We start from the raw sequence: 15227 nt of genomic DNA, 5'->3' as shown, positions 1-15227 counted from the left end.
ATATCGCTAGATGATAGCTTACTGTGTCTGCCAATGCAACATAAATGCCACACTTTACCGATAGAGACTTACAACACCCAACACACCAACTTTTGTTCACAACACAGACAAGCTTATGACACTCTCTTTTTGACCAAACTCAAAACTAATCTAACACCAAGCTACTCAAGAAGCAATAGCAAAGTTCCCCAAAAAAGAATTGAGTATTGCAACCCAAGTCTTCCAATAGCAAGCCTAGACCAAATGGTATAGCGCTCCACCGTTATCCATCCCATAACTCACCACTTGTAAGACCATTATCTCCAACATGCATCAAGGTAGGGACTCTTAATTGCATAATGTGAACACGAGCAATGAGTTACACCTCGTTGCAAATCATCTATTTAAGAAGAGAAGATGATTTACATGTTTGATCCTTCGTCCCTGACAACTCTCTTTTCAGTCTCATCTTTGACTAAACCTCAAGCTTGCTTTCACACTGCCTTCAGCCCAATCCAAGAAAAGTTTATGAGAGAGCACGGCAATGATTACTTGAATCAATAGACTAACCCCTACAGTCTTGATTGATCCACTTGTAATCATGCCTAAGAAGGATCCACTAGTGTCATGCTAAACAGCTATGGACCAGGATATTTACCACTCATAGCAAACTTAGGGAAGGTTTACTTTCACCCATGGTACACAAAACAACTCATGGAACCACTGGAACAACTCATGGAACCACCGATAGGCTAACATTAATCCTGCCAACTAAAAGTGTATCCTCGAGTTGCTAATGTGCCTCACTCACGAGCCTAAGCTCAAACTCGTGCAAATGATACAACTCAATCCTTCTTATGAGCCCAAGAGCAAGCTCACATAATGTAGTACAAATAGGTAATAAAATCCATACCCAAGGAACAATTGCAAAGCCTTTGCACCCAAACATGCACCCACTCGGATCATCATTTTCATCTCTGCGTATGCAACGAGACTAGTTGCCCAATCTCATTGAATAGTACTCACTGAGACTCATCCTCTGAAACCAAATGTAGCGCATGTGGTTTTGACCCTTTATCCTATGGTGATTTATCATAGGATAACACTACGAAGCGGAACCTAAACCCTCTTTATGCCATGTGACACATGCTATGTGTCATATGCCACGTGTCCAAAGGACAGTGGTGTGGAACCCGAGGTTCAGGGCCTTGGGCCACTGAACGAAGGAACAGTGCCAAACTTCTAAGTATGGAGCCAAGGAGTGATAGAACCGAACCATAAAACAACTCCCGAGCATAAAGCCCAAGGAGCGAAGGGACAAGAGCCCGGAGCGACTTGGAACAGTCTTAGAGTAACCAGCATCCCAATGCCAAGACCAGCATGCAAAATGGAGCCAAACGGAGTTTGGCGCTATTTCGGCATACCAGTGGCCTAACGTGAGGACATGGGTACTCCACCAATTAGCATGGAATGGAACTTGGGCTTAGACCCAAGCCGGACACAGAACAAGGACAGGCACGCAAGCGGGAGCTAGAATATGCCTTAAGTTGGTTGGCTATGCCTGACCTACCCACTATCCCTACTATACATTTGGAACCCCCCATAGGCTCCCCCCCTTGAGGAACACACGCTTTGAGCTTTCACCCCAAGCCTCCTTTATTATCAGGAGTTAGTCTCTGGAACAAACTCGAAACTTACTAAATATGGAATGTGCCTAGATTGCGAATTTGGACATGGGACGAACACCATTGTGTTTAGGACAATCTCTACATTTTATAGATATGCCAAATGAGCAAATCTGGACACTTTCCATAAATAGCATTTGGGACCGAAATGAGACCAACACTAAGGGCATGATAGCGAGGGTGTTTGGCAAACACAGTAAGCTATCATCTAGTGATATTGAGAGACAAATCTCAATATCACGGGGGTTTTTGATACTAGCAAGTGCAAGCCAATGACAGGAGTTTCTCAAACTAAGCCGAGTATGCTCAGCAAGAAACACATAGGGTTCCTACCTTATGTTTATCCGATCTAAGTACATGGTCATTAACCAGTTTCTCAACTAGCTTAAGTGGGAAACTGATAACGGGTCCAGCAATACCAACCTCTTGCCATCGTGGCAGTAAGGAAAGAATATCCAAAAGGACTAGCCGACAGGTAACTTTCGATACCCGAAGTCACATTCGCGACACTTAGGCACACCACTAAGTAGGGGGATGCCCCCGGAGACATGGTCAATAAGTCATAGGATAAAAAGAGATGTTCGATGTGGGCATCAAACTTCTTTTATGGGTGGTGGAGTTGTAAGGAACCAACTCCCCGAGGTGTCATAGACTAAAGGATCCCCGAAAGCATGACCAAAATGACAAAGAGTTCATTGGATGGGACCAGGTTTGAGATCAAGTCCAAGACGGACTCTTAGACTGAGTTCGAGATAGAGTCCAGGATCGAGTTCGAGGCCGACTCGGAGACTGCGAGTTCGAGACAAAGTCCGAGATCCGAGATTGGGTCCAAGATCGGGTCCGAAGTCGAGTCCAAGATCGGGTCCGAGGTCGAGTCCGAGATCGAGTCCGAGATCGAGTCCGAGATTGAGTCTGAGACTGAGTTCGAAGTCAGGTTCGAGATCGAGTCCGAGACTGAGTCTGAGTACTAATACAGGTCAAGGGGTCAAAGCCCAAAGCGTGCCTCTCCCAGGGGGGGGGGGCTGTAGAGGGTTCCAAAAGTATAGTGGGGATAGTGAAGTCCAGAAACCAGTCTTGAAGGAACTCTCCAGTGGTGCTTCCAAACTGACTTGAGGTTGAGATTGGGGCCGAAGGGCCTTGGGTGGGAGTGAGCATGGACTCAGGTGGTGCTAGAGGGGCCACCCAAGGAAGTGCTCAAGAGCAGCTCCCACTCCCGAAAGGGAAACCGACTGCAGTGCTTCTGGCTCATGTGGAGTGGTGCCCCACTTGAATACCTTGTGGCTCATTGGTCCTCACCCTTCCTAGGGGCTTGGGCCTTTCCTTCGGGATAGAAGTGGCGGGGTAGAGGTACCTATATCAGGCCGTTAGGCCACGGTGTTTCGCCCCAATGTCCCGAAGCAAGTGTTGCATTCAAGGCTTGGGATTTAGAAGGTCCTATGATCAAGTCTTGTTGTACCAAAGGATGTTAGGAACCTGGAGGCTTGGTGTGATTGGCTACTTGTGTCTGCGGGGAGTGTAGCTGAACCTTAAGTCCAGTCTAACCCGGGGAGGGGGATTGGGAGAGATTTGGGAATCCGTGGATGGATGGCTAACACTCCATTGCTTGTGCAGTGAGTAGCTGAAACCAAGTAAGACTAGGTATAGTAGGTGGGAAATTTGGTGAGGGAACTTAGCAAAAGCCAAGGCAGTGTTGGTCGGAAAGACGAGGTAAGTTGGCAAATTGGAAAGGAAAAAATTGTGGCTTACAATTTGGTATCGAAGTGTTTTCCTCAGTTCTAGCAAAGGATAGAGGCAGATTGCTGGGAGATGGCAAAGGCAAGGCATAAACGAACCAAGGCAAAGATAAAACCTTCGCCATAGCTGGAGCTTCCGGTGGAACAAAAGGCTATGGATGAGGAATCCTTGCTTGAGGAGGACTCTAGTGAGGAAACTTCCAAACAAGAGTTCGGTGGCGAGGTTTGGTTGTTCAAGGCTCGATTGGACGTTCTAGAAGGACAATTGGCATAGACTAATGCCCTGTTGGAGACTCTCGTACGCAAGCTAAAGCGTGATGAGAAGCGGAAGAAAAAGCGAAAGACTGCGGATGTTGGCAGCATAAAAGGTGCGGACCCTTCGGTAGGAATTGAGGTAGAACCAAACAAGGTTGAATAGACCGAAGTGGAATCAGTCCCTCAAATAATTTCCAAGTACAAACCAAAGCCTCCACCGGTCTTCAAGGGAGTTAAGGTGGTGGAGGATTGGTTTTACAATATGGAGGATTACTTCCGAACGTTGCGGTTACCAAGCTCAGAAAAGGTCCCATATGATGGTTTTCTTTTCCTTTACCAGCAATGGGACAAGAGCTTCATTGAAGGCCAGTGCTTGCATCGCCTAGAAGACAATCTATGCAAAACCATACTTGGTAGATAATGCCACGTTTTGGTGGAGAACGACAGAGATCAACGAAGGACTGGTGGCCACTTGGGAAATGATGAAGGCGAGGATCCGTGCGACTTACGTTCCTCTGAATGCTACTCTGCATTTAAAAGATGAGCTAAGTACGCTGAAGAAGGCCGGAACCATTCATGAGTATGTGAATGGGTTTATGGTAAAGAGGATATTTGTTACAGACATGGGTGATATGGATGTGTTCTATGCCTTCATATCAGGCTTGCAAACCTGGGCTTGCGGTGAGGTGATGCGTTGGAACCCGACCAACTACAAGGAAGCGTTGGATGCGGCCATCAAGGTGCATTTCAACAATAACCTGCGAAAGGGGAACACGACGGGGTCAGGGTCCACATTTAGCAAAGGGGCCAAACCAAGGGGAACATATAGCAAAGGGAAATTCAAAAAGAGTTTCTTTAAGAATGAGTCCTCGGGGTTCTGGAAAGGCAAATCCAGCGGCCAGCGAGTGAGTACATGGGGGAGTCAAGAAAAAAGAGATAAACCCACGGATAAAAAGGTCAAATCGGTTAGTAGCGTAAGCACTCATAAAAGTGTGGCGTATCCCCAACCGAGACGTCAAAACAAGAAATGCCTCAGCCATAAATGCAAGACCATTATTCAAAAGAATCCGCTTTGGACATAAATGTTGGAACACCACTCGATTGAGGAAGAAGTATTCAATAGCAATTGCAAAGGCGCTAGCAAGAGCACTAACTTCCACCCAACGAGTCAAGTAGTCAAAAGCAATAATAATATACTCATTACCAGTAGTCGACTGTGGAAAAGGTCCCATAAGATCAAATGCCACCAACTCAAACAGACGGGAAACTGCAATCAACTCCAACCGTCCTTCCGCAGCACGAGGGGGAGTATTATGAGCTTGGCACCAAACGGAGCTATGCACATACCGGATAATATCACGGCACATCTTTGGCTAATAGAAAGACTTGCGCAGCTTCTCGGTTACACGACGATGTCCCATATGCTCACCTAGAATAAGAGAATCATGGTAGGCATGGAAAAACTGTAGAATAAAGACAGAAGGCACCACCAGTTGTAAATGATCATCAGAATTTATCCCTGCAAAATAAAGAAGGCCATCTTTAAGGCGATATTGAGAATGTAAATGCCGGAAAGGTAAGTATCAGCAAGTGATGCAAAATTCTCAAAACCATCTCAAAGCCTTCAAATCCATAGCTCAATCTTTTGAGCCTCGCGAACTTCATCAAGAGAAGGTAGACCTTGTTTTGCGCCTTGTGGACACTGAATGTCAAGTATACCAACTGCCGTTAGCACAAAATCCTCGTCTAGAAAATCCACAAATGCTGGAATAACAGGCTCATTAGAAACATGAGAAGAGAGTGGAGAAGGAAGAGAAGCTCGAGAAAGGGCATTAACATCAGCCATAAAACTCCCAAAGCGATGAACAACATCAAAATCATATATTTGAAGCTTCAAAGCCCATCGAGCAATACGACCCACTAGGTTCTTTCACTTCAATAATGAAGTAATAGCAGCATGGTCACCTTCAAGTAATGTCTGAAAACCATATAGATATGCATGAAGTTTCTTGAAAGCTCAGACTGTTGCTAAACACTTCTTCTCTGTCATGGAGTAGTTCATCTCCGCTAATTGTATGTACGGCTTATATATGCAATGGGATGGCACTAACCAAGCACACTCAAGCTCTCTTGCATTAACACACCTCCAAGACCAATGTCAGAAGCATCCACGCATAAAATAAAAGGTTGAGTATAGTCAGGATATGCCAAAACCGGAGGAGTCATCAATAGCTCTTTGAGATCCCTGAACACCCGCTCACAATCTAGAGACCAGATGAAAGATGACATTGATGACTTCAGCAATGCTCGCAACGGTGCAATGCGATCAAAAAGATGATCCACATAACGACAGCGATCTGCACCTTGCCCAAGAAGCGTTGCACATCATTCACACACTTTGGAGTAAGGAACTTTAGAAACAGCCATAAGTTTTTCAAAATCAACTTGCAAACCCTCACGAGAAATACAATACCTAAGATAAGTTGTGTCCTTGGACCCAAACACCCACTTCGACTGCTTCAGCTTTAAACCAACGTCACGTAGCCGATCTAACACTTTACAAACATCACAAATGTGCTCCTCCCACATCCCCTCCGAGTGGATCAAAACATCATCAATGAAGTCAATAGTCACCTCTGGCATATTGCAAAGAACCTCGTCCATCATCGGTTGAAAAGTTGCTAGAGCATTGTTCAAACAAAACAGCATCACCAAGAACTTGTATAAACCAAATGGTGTACAAAAAGTAGTCTTAGGAATATCTTCTTTGACCATCGGCACTTGCCAGTACCCAGAAGCAAGATTTAGCTTGGTGAACCAATGACTTCGCCCCAGACAATCCAAGAGATCAACAGTGTGAGGAAGAGGGTACACATTCGGGATCATCACTTCGTTTAACAGATGATGGTCGATGCAAAAATGAATACTCCCATCAGGCTTTGTCACAAGATGAGGTTCACATGCCCAAGGACTCCACGACTTCCGAATAACACCCATTGCCAACATCTCTTTGACGTTTGTACGTAAAATTTTGATCTCCTTGGGTGATCGACAATGAATAGGAACCTTGATTAGACGAGCATCCCTGGTTGGAATCGGATGATGTATGGCAATCTTGGCCCCAGATGATAAGTCAAATTCAAAGAGATCATGAGCTGGTCAACCGCTGTAACACAAAAATCATTGGAGGGATCGGAAAAGGAAAGAGCAGAACAAGATGGAAACACATAAGGAAATAGTGTGGGAACAAAAGTAATGGAAGCAGAGGTAAAAGTAAAGGGACGAAGAGGTACAGAAGTGAGAGGAATGAATGAAACATAAGTAAATATGAGATAAGGGGGAGAAGCCTCAAAGTCACATTTGGCATAATTGCGTTGCAACCAATCCATACCAAAAATGAGGTCAAAAGCTTGACTTAGCACCATCCGCAACGACTGCAACTCAAGCTCGAAATTGCCCACACACACAACTAGGTCCGCCTCATCCTGTGCACATGCATGTGTACAGCCGTTGCCATAAAGAATGAAAACTTGTTCTACCGTATGAAGCAAGTGTAGACAACAACGTGTGGCAACAGGTTGAGCAATAGAAGATAAACTCAAACCTGTATCAACCAATACGGAGAGAATAATAGAAGACCTTGTGTTATGAAAATAAGCTCGGAAAGTAAATACTAGATGAATCGGTGCTAAGTGAACCCCTTGATGATACTCCCGAAAGAAAGATGGAGGGGTCACTAACTTATTCGCGCAAGGTCCCTCCATTACTCACGTGACTCCTCGTTTCTTGGATGCACTGCGGTGTCCAAACCTTCCACTGCTTGCTGACGCCAAGATCTCCACCAAAGAAATGGAGGTCGCCAATTCGGAAAATGCCGACAACGCCAATAAGTATGACTAACTTCATCACACGCCCAGCAACGAACGTCACAGCCACAACCACATCCTCGCCCTTATCCTTGGACTCGAGCAGCAGCAACATCAACTTCCATTGGAATAAGACCATTACTCATAGGAAGTGGAGGTGAAAGACATGCAACGAGAAGTGGAAGAAGCAACATCTCATAACATTGTGCTAAACGAAGAGCATCATCAAGGGTGGCAGGAGCAAGTGCATGCACACAAGTCTGACAAGATCTTGACGAAGTGCTGGCCACAACATTCCTAGCTTGATCCGCTCTGACATATTAGGCTTTGCACGAAGCAAAAGACTTCAGAAACAAACTCTAAATTGCATCACCAACTCAGATGGCCCTTGGAAAAGATGATGCAATTGTTGGAAAGTATCATCACAATTATCAGCATGTCCAAAGTCGCATTTGAAGACGTCCAGGAGAACACTCCAATCCCCATGAGTGGCTGCGCTCAAACCATTGTACCACTGCAACGCCGTCCCTTGGAGACACGTGAGAAACTCACACAAACGTCGAGCATCATCCCAAGAATGATATGTGGCAATCATCGTGAAGTGATCGAACCAATGGTACACATCATCCCCAGGAGTCCCACGATAGAACTCCGGCAGAACACGAGGATTGACACCAAAAGCAAAAGGAGTTGTACCACATGCTGTGAATGGTGCCATCAATTAAGTTTGGTTGTTCAATTGCAAGCACATAGCATCAAACAATTGGACCAATTGCTACTCCAAAGTCAAAGGAGGAGATTGCTAATCTACCATGAAAATCAATGAAAAAAGAAAGAGCAAAAGAAGAGAAATGACAAAAAGCTAGAAGGAAATGGTAAATCTAGACAATGCAAAAAGCTAAATCTAAACCAAAATCTTGAAAGGGAAGAACAAAAGAAAAGAAATGGAAAAGCTAAATCTAGATGATGCAAAAGCTAGATGTAAACCAAAATCCCAAATTCAAGCACTTTTCAAGGACAATCAAAAGTGCCCCTCACCTCCACAAATATGAGTGCTTGGAATATAGAAAGGGAATATAGAAAATGTGCATATCAATTAACCCAAAAACCTTAGATATTTCTAAATATTTAAATATTTCTTTTTGTAAGTGCTTGGAATATGGAAAAAAAAGCCCAAAAACCCTAAGTTATATATAAGAGGTCCAAATTAAAATCAATTTGACAGTTATTAAAATCCCACTATATTAATATTAATATACTGCATTATAACCATACACTTGGACCTCACATCTCTATATATAATGATGAAGATAGATCTAGACTGAAAGTTAAATAAAGAATCAAAAACAAAGAAAAGAGTCAATTAAGATAGCATAACTTTAACAGTGACCAGATCCAAGTGCTTTTCTCTTCTGCACTTGTAACTCTAGGATCTTCCCTTCCAGCAACGCTTTCTGCAATTGCAGCTTCCGTATTTCATCCTGTTTCAGTGTAGCATTAGCTAGAGAGCAAGAAGAAGAAAAGATAGAAGCAAGCTCTACCTTGTATCTGTCCCAATCGTCACTAGCTTTGGAGAAAGCTTCCCAAATAGCACCTTCACAGGAAGGGAAGTGTATCCTTTGGCTGTAAACCATGTCCAGAGCTTGGGCACCACCGTAAGTTAGCTCCTGCTCGAAGTTGTCCATCTCCTCTTTGGGCCTGAAGAGACACAGATAAATCGGCCACCCGAAGCGTATCCAAAAGTTGAAGAACACGAGGCAGCATGTTGAAAACGTTAGGGCGCATCTGCCTGGGATAGTATCGCTAGTTAACGTCACATCCGCCATGCTGGCGAGCATGATAATGACGATAGTCACAGCCAAGTAGTCCACAGTGTCCCTGTACTCGGTAGATAGCAGTGGATCCTCCTGGTTGCGCAGCTGATAGATGACGAAGATGAGCACCAGCCAGTATGGAGTATACACGGAGAAGACGGTGGTTTTCCAGTTCTTGCTTAGCTTGCACAACCGAACGCTGGCATCAAGAGCAATCAGTCCGAGAGAGAAAGAGATGAAACATCGCAAGCCATGAACTGTACCTTCTCTCGTGTTCATGGAAGTCACTCAAGCTAGCAACGGTGGACAGGATGACGTTGGGAAGCAGGCACAGGGCGACGAAAACGTAGTATTTCCACGACCAGTTGTCGATGTTCTTGCTGAGCTCGTACATCCGAGCAAGCCGGAGAATAGTGAGCACGAACCACAGGCAAATAGCCGTCCCCTGGAGCCAGAACGTCCACAGCAAGCAGCTCCTGAGCGGCCCGATCCTGCTGAAGTGGTCATTGTTGACGAACTGGGCTGGGCTGCTATCCAGACTAAGCCCGCTAGCGAACTCCCTAAGATGAGATACACACCTCCCTGCGCTCGAAAGTAGGAGCGCCCGCGATGGGCGAAGAGCGCGCCATTCGCCACGATGAATGGAATTGTCGCGGCCAAAGCAAATGCCAGGAGTGTGAAGTCGTAGGGAGTGTCTGGATCACTGGGCACCACTTTCATGTAACACCCTTGGTTGCAACATCCAGACGTCATGGACGAGGGAAACTCGCTCGATCTCTATCTGTTCTTCCAGCCCTCGTTCTTGACTTTCTCAACCCGAGATTATTAATTCTTTATCACCTCTTGGTCCTGGAACTTTGCCTGGTCTCGTAGATCACGGATCCATCGAAGCAGCTCATGGGCTTCGAGCTTCTGGATCTCATCCTGCAGCGCCTTTTTATTATGCAATCCAAAACTTGATCTGCCTCCCACACAGCTCCCTCGGACGAAGGGAAGCGGAATCTCTGGCTTTGGCTCGCGCAGCGGCGCTGGTCAGCTGCTGCTCGAACGCATCCATCTCTTCCCTGGGCCGCAAGAGGCACACTGTTGATAGACGGGCCACGCGGCTTTCTACCATTTAAAGAATATCCATTTCATTTAAATCAGTGGTGTGTGGTAAAAGGCATGGCCTTGGTCAATCCATGGCCTTGCTGCTCCTGTGCTACAAGTAGTGTGCATACATATCCTTTCCAATTCTGTGCAGGTGAAAAGACCATTCTTCTGCCCAAGCACAAGAAATTCATTCTTAGAACATCTCCAACGAATCAACCACAAATCATCAGCAGCAGCAGTTCCTCGGAAGATGCCCCTCCACCCGGATGCAGCAGAGTCAAAGTGGAGCTAAGAAAACCTTTGGGTCTGTAACAAACACTCCATTTCTTATTTTGATGTTTCATTTCGAACAGGCATGATCCTTGAGGAGGACTCTGCAGGCAACATTTTCGTGGCCGAAGTTTCACCAGGAGGCAACGCAGAGAAGAGTGGATTGAGGGAGGAGAAGACAAAAACCGACTCTATCCGCGAGATGGAATCGCGTAAGAAAAATGTCGACGAGGAGGTCAAAAGCTTACAGGACGAGATCGCGAAGCGGAAGCTGCAGCTACAGGATAAAGACAAAGATTTCAAATGGCTAGAAACACGGTTACAAGCTGTAGTGAAGACGAACAGGCTCCTACAGGGAATCTTAGCCAAGCAGGCGGCCTTCAGGAAAAGGGTAAGCGAAGACGGGAATGAAGACACGGAGTGCGACGTTCAAAAGTGTTTAGAGGTGAGGGCGCTTTATCTTTTTTGCTCATGGCATCTTACCTTATCAGTCCGACAATGTGCAGGTGTCTGCCGAGCAGCTCAACCAAATGAGCGAGCGACTGGAATTGATGAAGGACAAGTTGCTGGAGCGTGAATCAGAGCTTTTTGCAGCGCGTACGGAGTGCGTGTGACGATTCAGGGGCTGGAGCAAAACATGTCCGAGGCCAGAAAGACGCTCGAGACACGGATCCAACGACTGACGGGTAGAAATGAAGAGCTGTTCAGGCTGTACAATGCAAAGGAGAAGGAGATTGTGGACCTTCAAACGAGGTTCAAACAAGAATCGGAGCTTCGCCAGAAAAGCGAGACCGAGCTGGAACAGGTAAAAGCTTTGTCGTGGTTACTTTGTTCTAATCAAACTGTGATTGTGCTTTGTCCAGATGAAAGAGCAAGCTAACGATCTGAAAGAGGAGCTCAAGGTGCAAGACATGCATTGCGTGCTGTTGAGGGAGAAGCTGTGCACGTGAGAAGTGGAGCTCGAGGACCAAGACGTTGAAACGAAAAGGGCCGTGGAGGATCGTTTCGTGCTGAAGAAGGACGCTGTGAAGCTGCAAGCGCTCGTGGACGAGGCCGCCCAGCGAGTGATTAGCCTCGAGCACAAGGTACTCCATCTCTCTCTCTCTCTCTCTCTCTCTCTCTCTCTCTCATTTATTTGCTTTTCTGACGGTAGAACTTGGGTGATGTTTGCTGAGAAGGAAGAGAAGATAACTTGGCTCCAACGCGGACTGAACGATCGGGTCCAGGACTGGAGCAAAGTCAAGGAGGAGCTGGTGAGAACGAGAAAGGAGAGGAACTCGATCAAAAGCGAGGCGGAGCAACTGGGATGAGAGGCCCTGCGAATGAGTGCCGAGGTGGAAGTGCTCAAGCAGAGAGTTCATCTCCTGGAGGAGGGCATACTTATGAAGGAAGGGGAGCTGTCCATATTGCAGGGGAACATGGAGGATTGATCCACGACAGACAACAGACCAACACTGACACCACACCAAAAGGGATTTCTAGTTTCTTTTTTTTCTTCATTTTTCGTTTCTCCTGATCCGCAAGCGTGATTTTGGGATGGCTCTTTGTAACAATCACGAGTTTGATGTGTATTGTACAGAGAAAAATTAATGACTTCATGGTAATAAGGATGGCTCTTTGTAACACTCATGAGTTTGATGTTTATTGTACAGAAAAAAATTAACAACTTCATGGTAATAAGTATTCTTTCAATCTTGATAGTGTAAGCAATTATTTAAAGTTTTCTAATTAAATGTAATTAATTTGCTTTTGTGAGTGTTTAGAATATGGAAAGGGAATATAAAAAATGTGCATATCAATTAACCCAAAAACCTTAGTTTATATACAGGAGCAAGTGGTCCGGATTGAAATCAATCTGACGGCTACCAAAATCCCACTATGCTAATATTAGTATACGGCTGTAAGGAACTAACTCCTTGAGGTGTCATAGGCTAAAGGTTCCTCGAAAGAATGACCAAAATGACAAAAAGTTCATCAGATGGGACCGGGTCTGAGATCGAGTTCAAGACTGACTTTAAGACCAAGTTTGAGATAGAGTCCGAGATCAAATCCGAGACCGAGTCCGAGTACTAATACAGGTCAAGGGGTGAAAGCCCAAAGCGTGCGTCTCCCAGGGGTTCCAAAAGTATAGTGGGGATAGTGAGGTCTAGGAATCAGTCACGAAGTCTCTAGTGGTGCTTCCAAACTGACTTGAGGTTGAGACTGGGGCCGAAAGGCCTTGGGTGGGAGCGAGCATGGACTCAGGTGGTGCCAGAGGGGCCACCCAAGGAAGTGCTCAAGAGCAGCTCCCACTCCCGAAAGAGAAACTGGCTACAGTGCTCCTAGCTCATGTGGAGTGGTGCCCCACTTGAATACCTTGTGGCTCATTAGCCCTCACCCTTCCTAGGGGCTTGGGCCTTCCTTTCGGGATAGAAGTGGGGGGGTAGAGGTACCCATACCGGGTTGTTAGGCTATGGTGTTTCGCCCCAGTGTCCCGAAGCAAGTGTTGCACCCAAGGCTTGGGATTTAGAGGGTCCTATGATCAAGTCTTGTTGTATCAAGGGATGTTAAGAACCTGGAGGCTTGGTGTGCTTGGCTACTTGTGCTTGTGGGGAGTGTAGCTGAACCTTAAGTCCAGTCTAACTCGGGGAAGGGGATTGGGAGAGATTTGGGAATCTGTGGATGGATGGCTAACACTCCGTTGCTCGTGCAGTGAGTAGTTGAAACCAAGTAGGATCAGGTACAATAGGTGGGAACTTTGGTGAGAGAACTTAGCAAAAGCCAAGACAGTGTTGGTTGGAAAGACAAGGTAAGCTGATAAATTGGAAAGGAAAAAATTGTGGCTTACAATTTGGTATCGGAGCGTTTTCCTCAATTCTAGAGAAGGATAGAGGCAGATTGCTGGGAGATGGCAAAGGCAGGATGTAAATGAATAAAGGCGGAGACAGAACCTCCGGCAGAGCTGGAGCCTCTGATGGAACAAGAGGCTATGGATGAGGAGGACTCTAGTGAGGAAACTTCCAAACAGGAGTCTGGTGGCGAAGTTCGGTCTTCCAAGGCTCAATTGGATGTTCTAGAAGGACAATTGACATAGACCAATGCCTTGTTGGAGACTCTCGTACGCAAGCTAAAACATGACGAGAAGCAGAAGAAAAAGCAAAAGATTGCAGATGTTGGCAGGATAGAAGGTGCGGACCCTTCGGTAGGGATTGAGGCAAAACCAAACAAGGTTGAACAGACCGAAATGGAATCAATTCCTTAGGCAGTTCCCAAGTACAAACCAAAGCCCCCACCAGTCTTTAAGGGAGTGAACGACTATAAGGTGGTGGAGGATTGGTTTTACGATATGGAGGACTACTTCCGAGCGTTGTGGTTACCAAGCTCGAAGAAAGTCCCATGTGCAAAACTATACTTGGCAGATAATGCCAAGTCTTGGTGGAGAACGACAGAGGCTAACGAAGGACTGGTGGCCACTTGGGAAATGATGAAGGTGAGGATCTGCGCGACTTACGTTCCTCTGAATGTTACTCTGTATCTAAGAGATGAGCTGAGTAGGCTGAAGCAGGCCGAAACCATTCATGAGTATGTGAATGGATTTATAGCAAAAAGGATACTTGTTACGGACATGGGTGATATGGATGTGTTCCATGCCTTCATATCAGGCTTGCAAACCTGGGCTTGCGGTGAGGTGAGGCGTTAGAACCTGACCAACTACAAGGAAGCATTGGATGTGGCCATCAAGGTGCATTTCAACAATAACCTGCGAAAGGGGAACACGATGGGGTCGGGGTCCATGTTTAGCAAAGGGGCCAAACCAAGGGGAACATATAGCAAAGGGAAATTCAAGAAGAATTTCTCTAATAATGAGTCCTTAAGGTTCCGGAAAGGCAAATCCGACAGCTAGCGAGCGAGTATGTGGGGGAGTCAAGCAAAAAGAGACAAACCCACGGATAAGAAAGTTAAGTCGGTTAGCAGTGTGGGAACAACGTATGTTACAACTACGGTGAAGCGGGATACTTTTCGAGGGAATGCCCCTACTTGAAGAAGGTCAGAGCCAATATGGCCATTAAGTCGGGTGAAATCTAAACTGAGGTATGTGATCTAGTTCCTAGCTCAAAGTTACTCATTACACGAGCAATATTGGTAGAGAGTTGTTCGCGACATTTACTAGCCTTTCGAGAGAAGCTCGGAGGTAATTTTGTTAAGATCCTTATTGACACGGGTGCTTTGGATAATTTTGTGGCTACAGACATAGTCTGGCAAACCGGACTGTAGCACACCCTATCTCTCTCCCCTTAATCCAACTAAAAAAAGGGCAATTGCTTGATGAGAGAGCCCTTAGTGGCTATTTTATCCCCATTTATCCCCCAAGGTTCCAAGTATCCACGGTGACAGTATATTCAAATTTCATCCCATGATCACATGCACTATACTCACCCCCCCTTTAGAGATGTCAATATCTTCATTGACTATTGACTAACAACCCCTATTGAGCTAAAGGAACCAGCACCTCCATTTCCGCACCGAATCTATCAATCCTTCCATTGTGTAGAT

General features: G+C 45.8%; 2 protein-coding genes across 2 annotated transcripts; one reads left to right on the top strand and one right to left on the bottom strand.

Annotated features, from left to right (window-relative positions):
- Positions 1-8862: 8862 nt before the first annotated feature.
- LOC9662129 lies at positions 8863-10032 on the bottom strand. Its single transcript, XM_024666074.1, has 3 exons — positions 9596-10032; positions 9060-9531; positions 8863-8999 (listed from the first exon to the last, which is right to left on the bottom strand). Exons 1-3 carry the CDS (start codon positions 9724-9726, stop codon positions 8898-8900), a joined length of 705 nt encoding a protein of 234 aa, XP_024521842.1. The 5' UTR covers positions 9727-10032; the 3' UTR covers positions 8863-8897.
- A 436-nt stretch (positions 10033-10468) lies between these two features.
- Positions 10469-12319, top strand: LOC9661727. The gene is made up of 5 exons (XM_024666075.1): positions 10469-10728; positions 10778-11139; positions 11201-11499; positions 11558-11779; positions 11873-12319. The coding sequence occupies exons 1-3, from the start codon at positions 10497-10499 to the stop codon at positions 11306-11308; spliced, it is 702 nt and encodes a 233-aa protein (XP_024521843.1). The 5' UTR covers positions 10469-10496; the 3' UTR covers positions 11309-11499; positions 11558-11779; positions 11873-12319.
- Positions 12320-15227: the final 2908 nt, after the last annotated feature.

Source organism: Selaginella moellendorffii, unplaced genomic scaffold (genome assembly GCF_000143415.4).
Source record: "Selaginella moellendorffii unplaced genomic scaffold, v1.0 SELMOscaffold_134, whole genome shotgun sequence".
Lineage (NCBI taxonomy): Eukaryota > Viridiplantae > Streptophyta > Lycopodiopsida > Selaginellales > Selaginellaceae > Selaginella > Selaginella moellendorffii.
The sequence above is the reverse complement of the archived record's forward strand: the minus strand, read 5'-3'. Positions and strand labels throughout refer to the sequence as shown.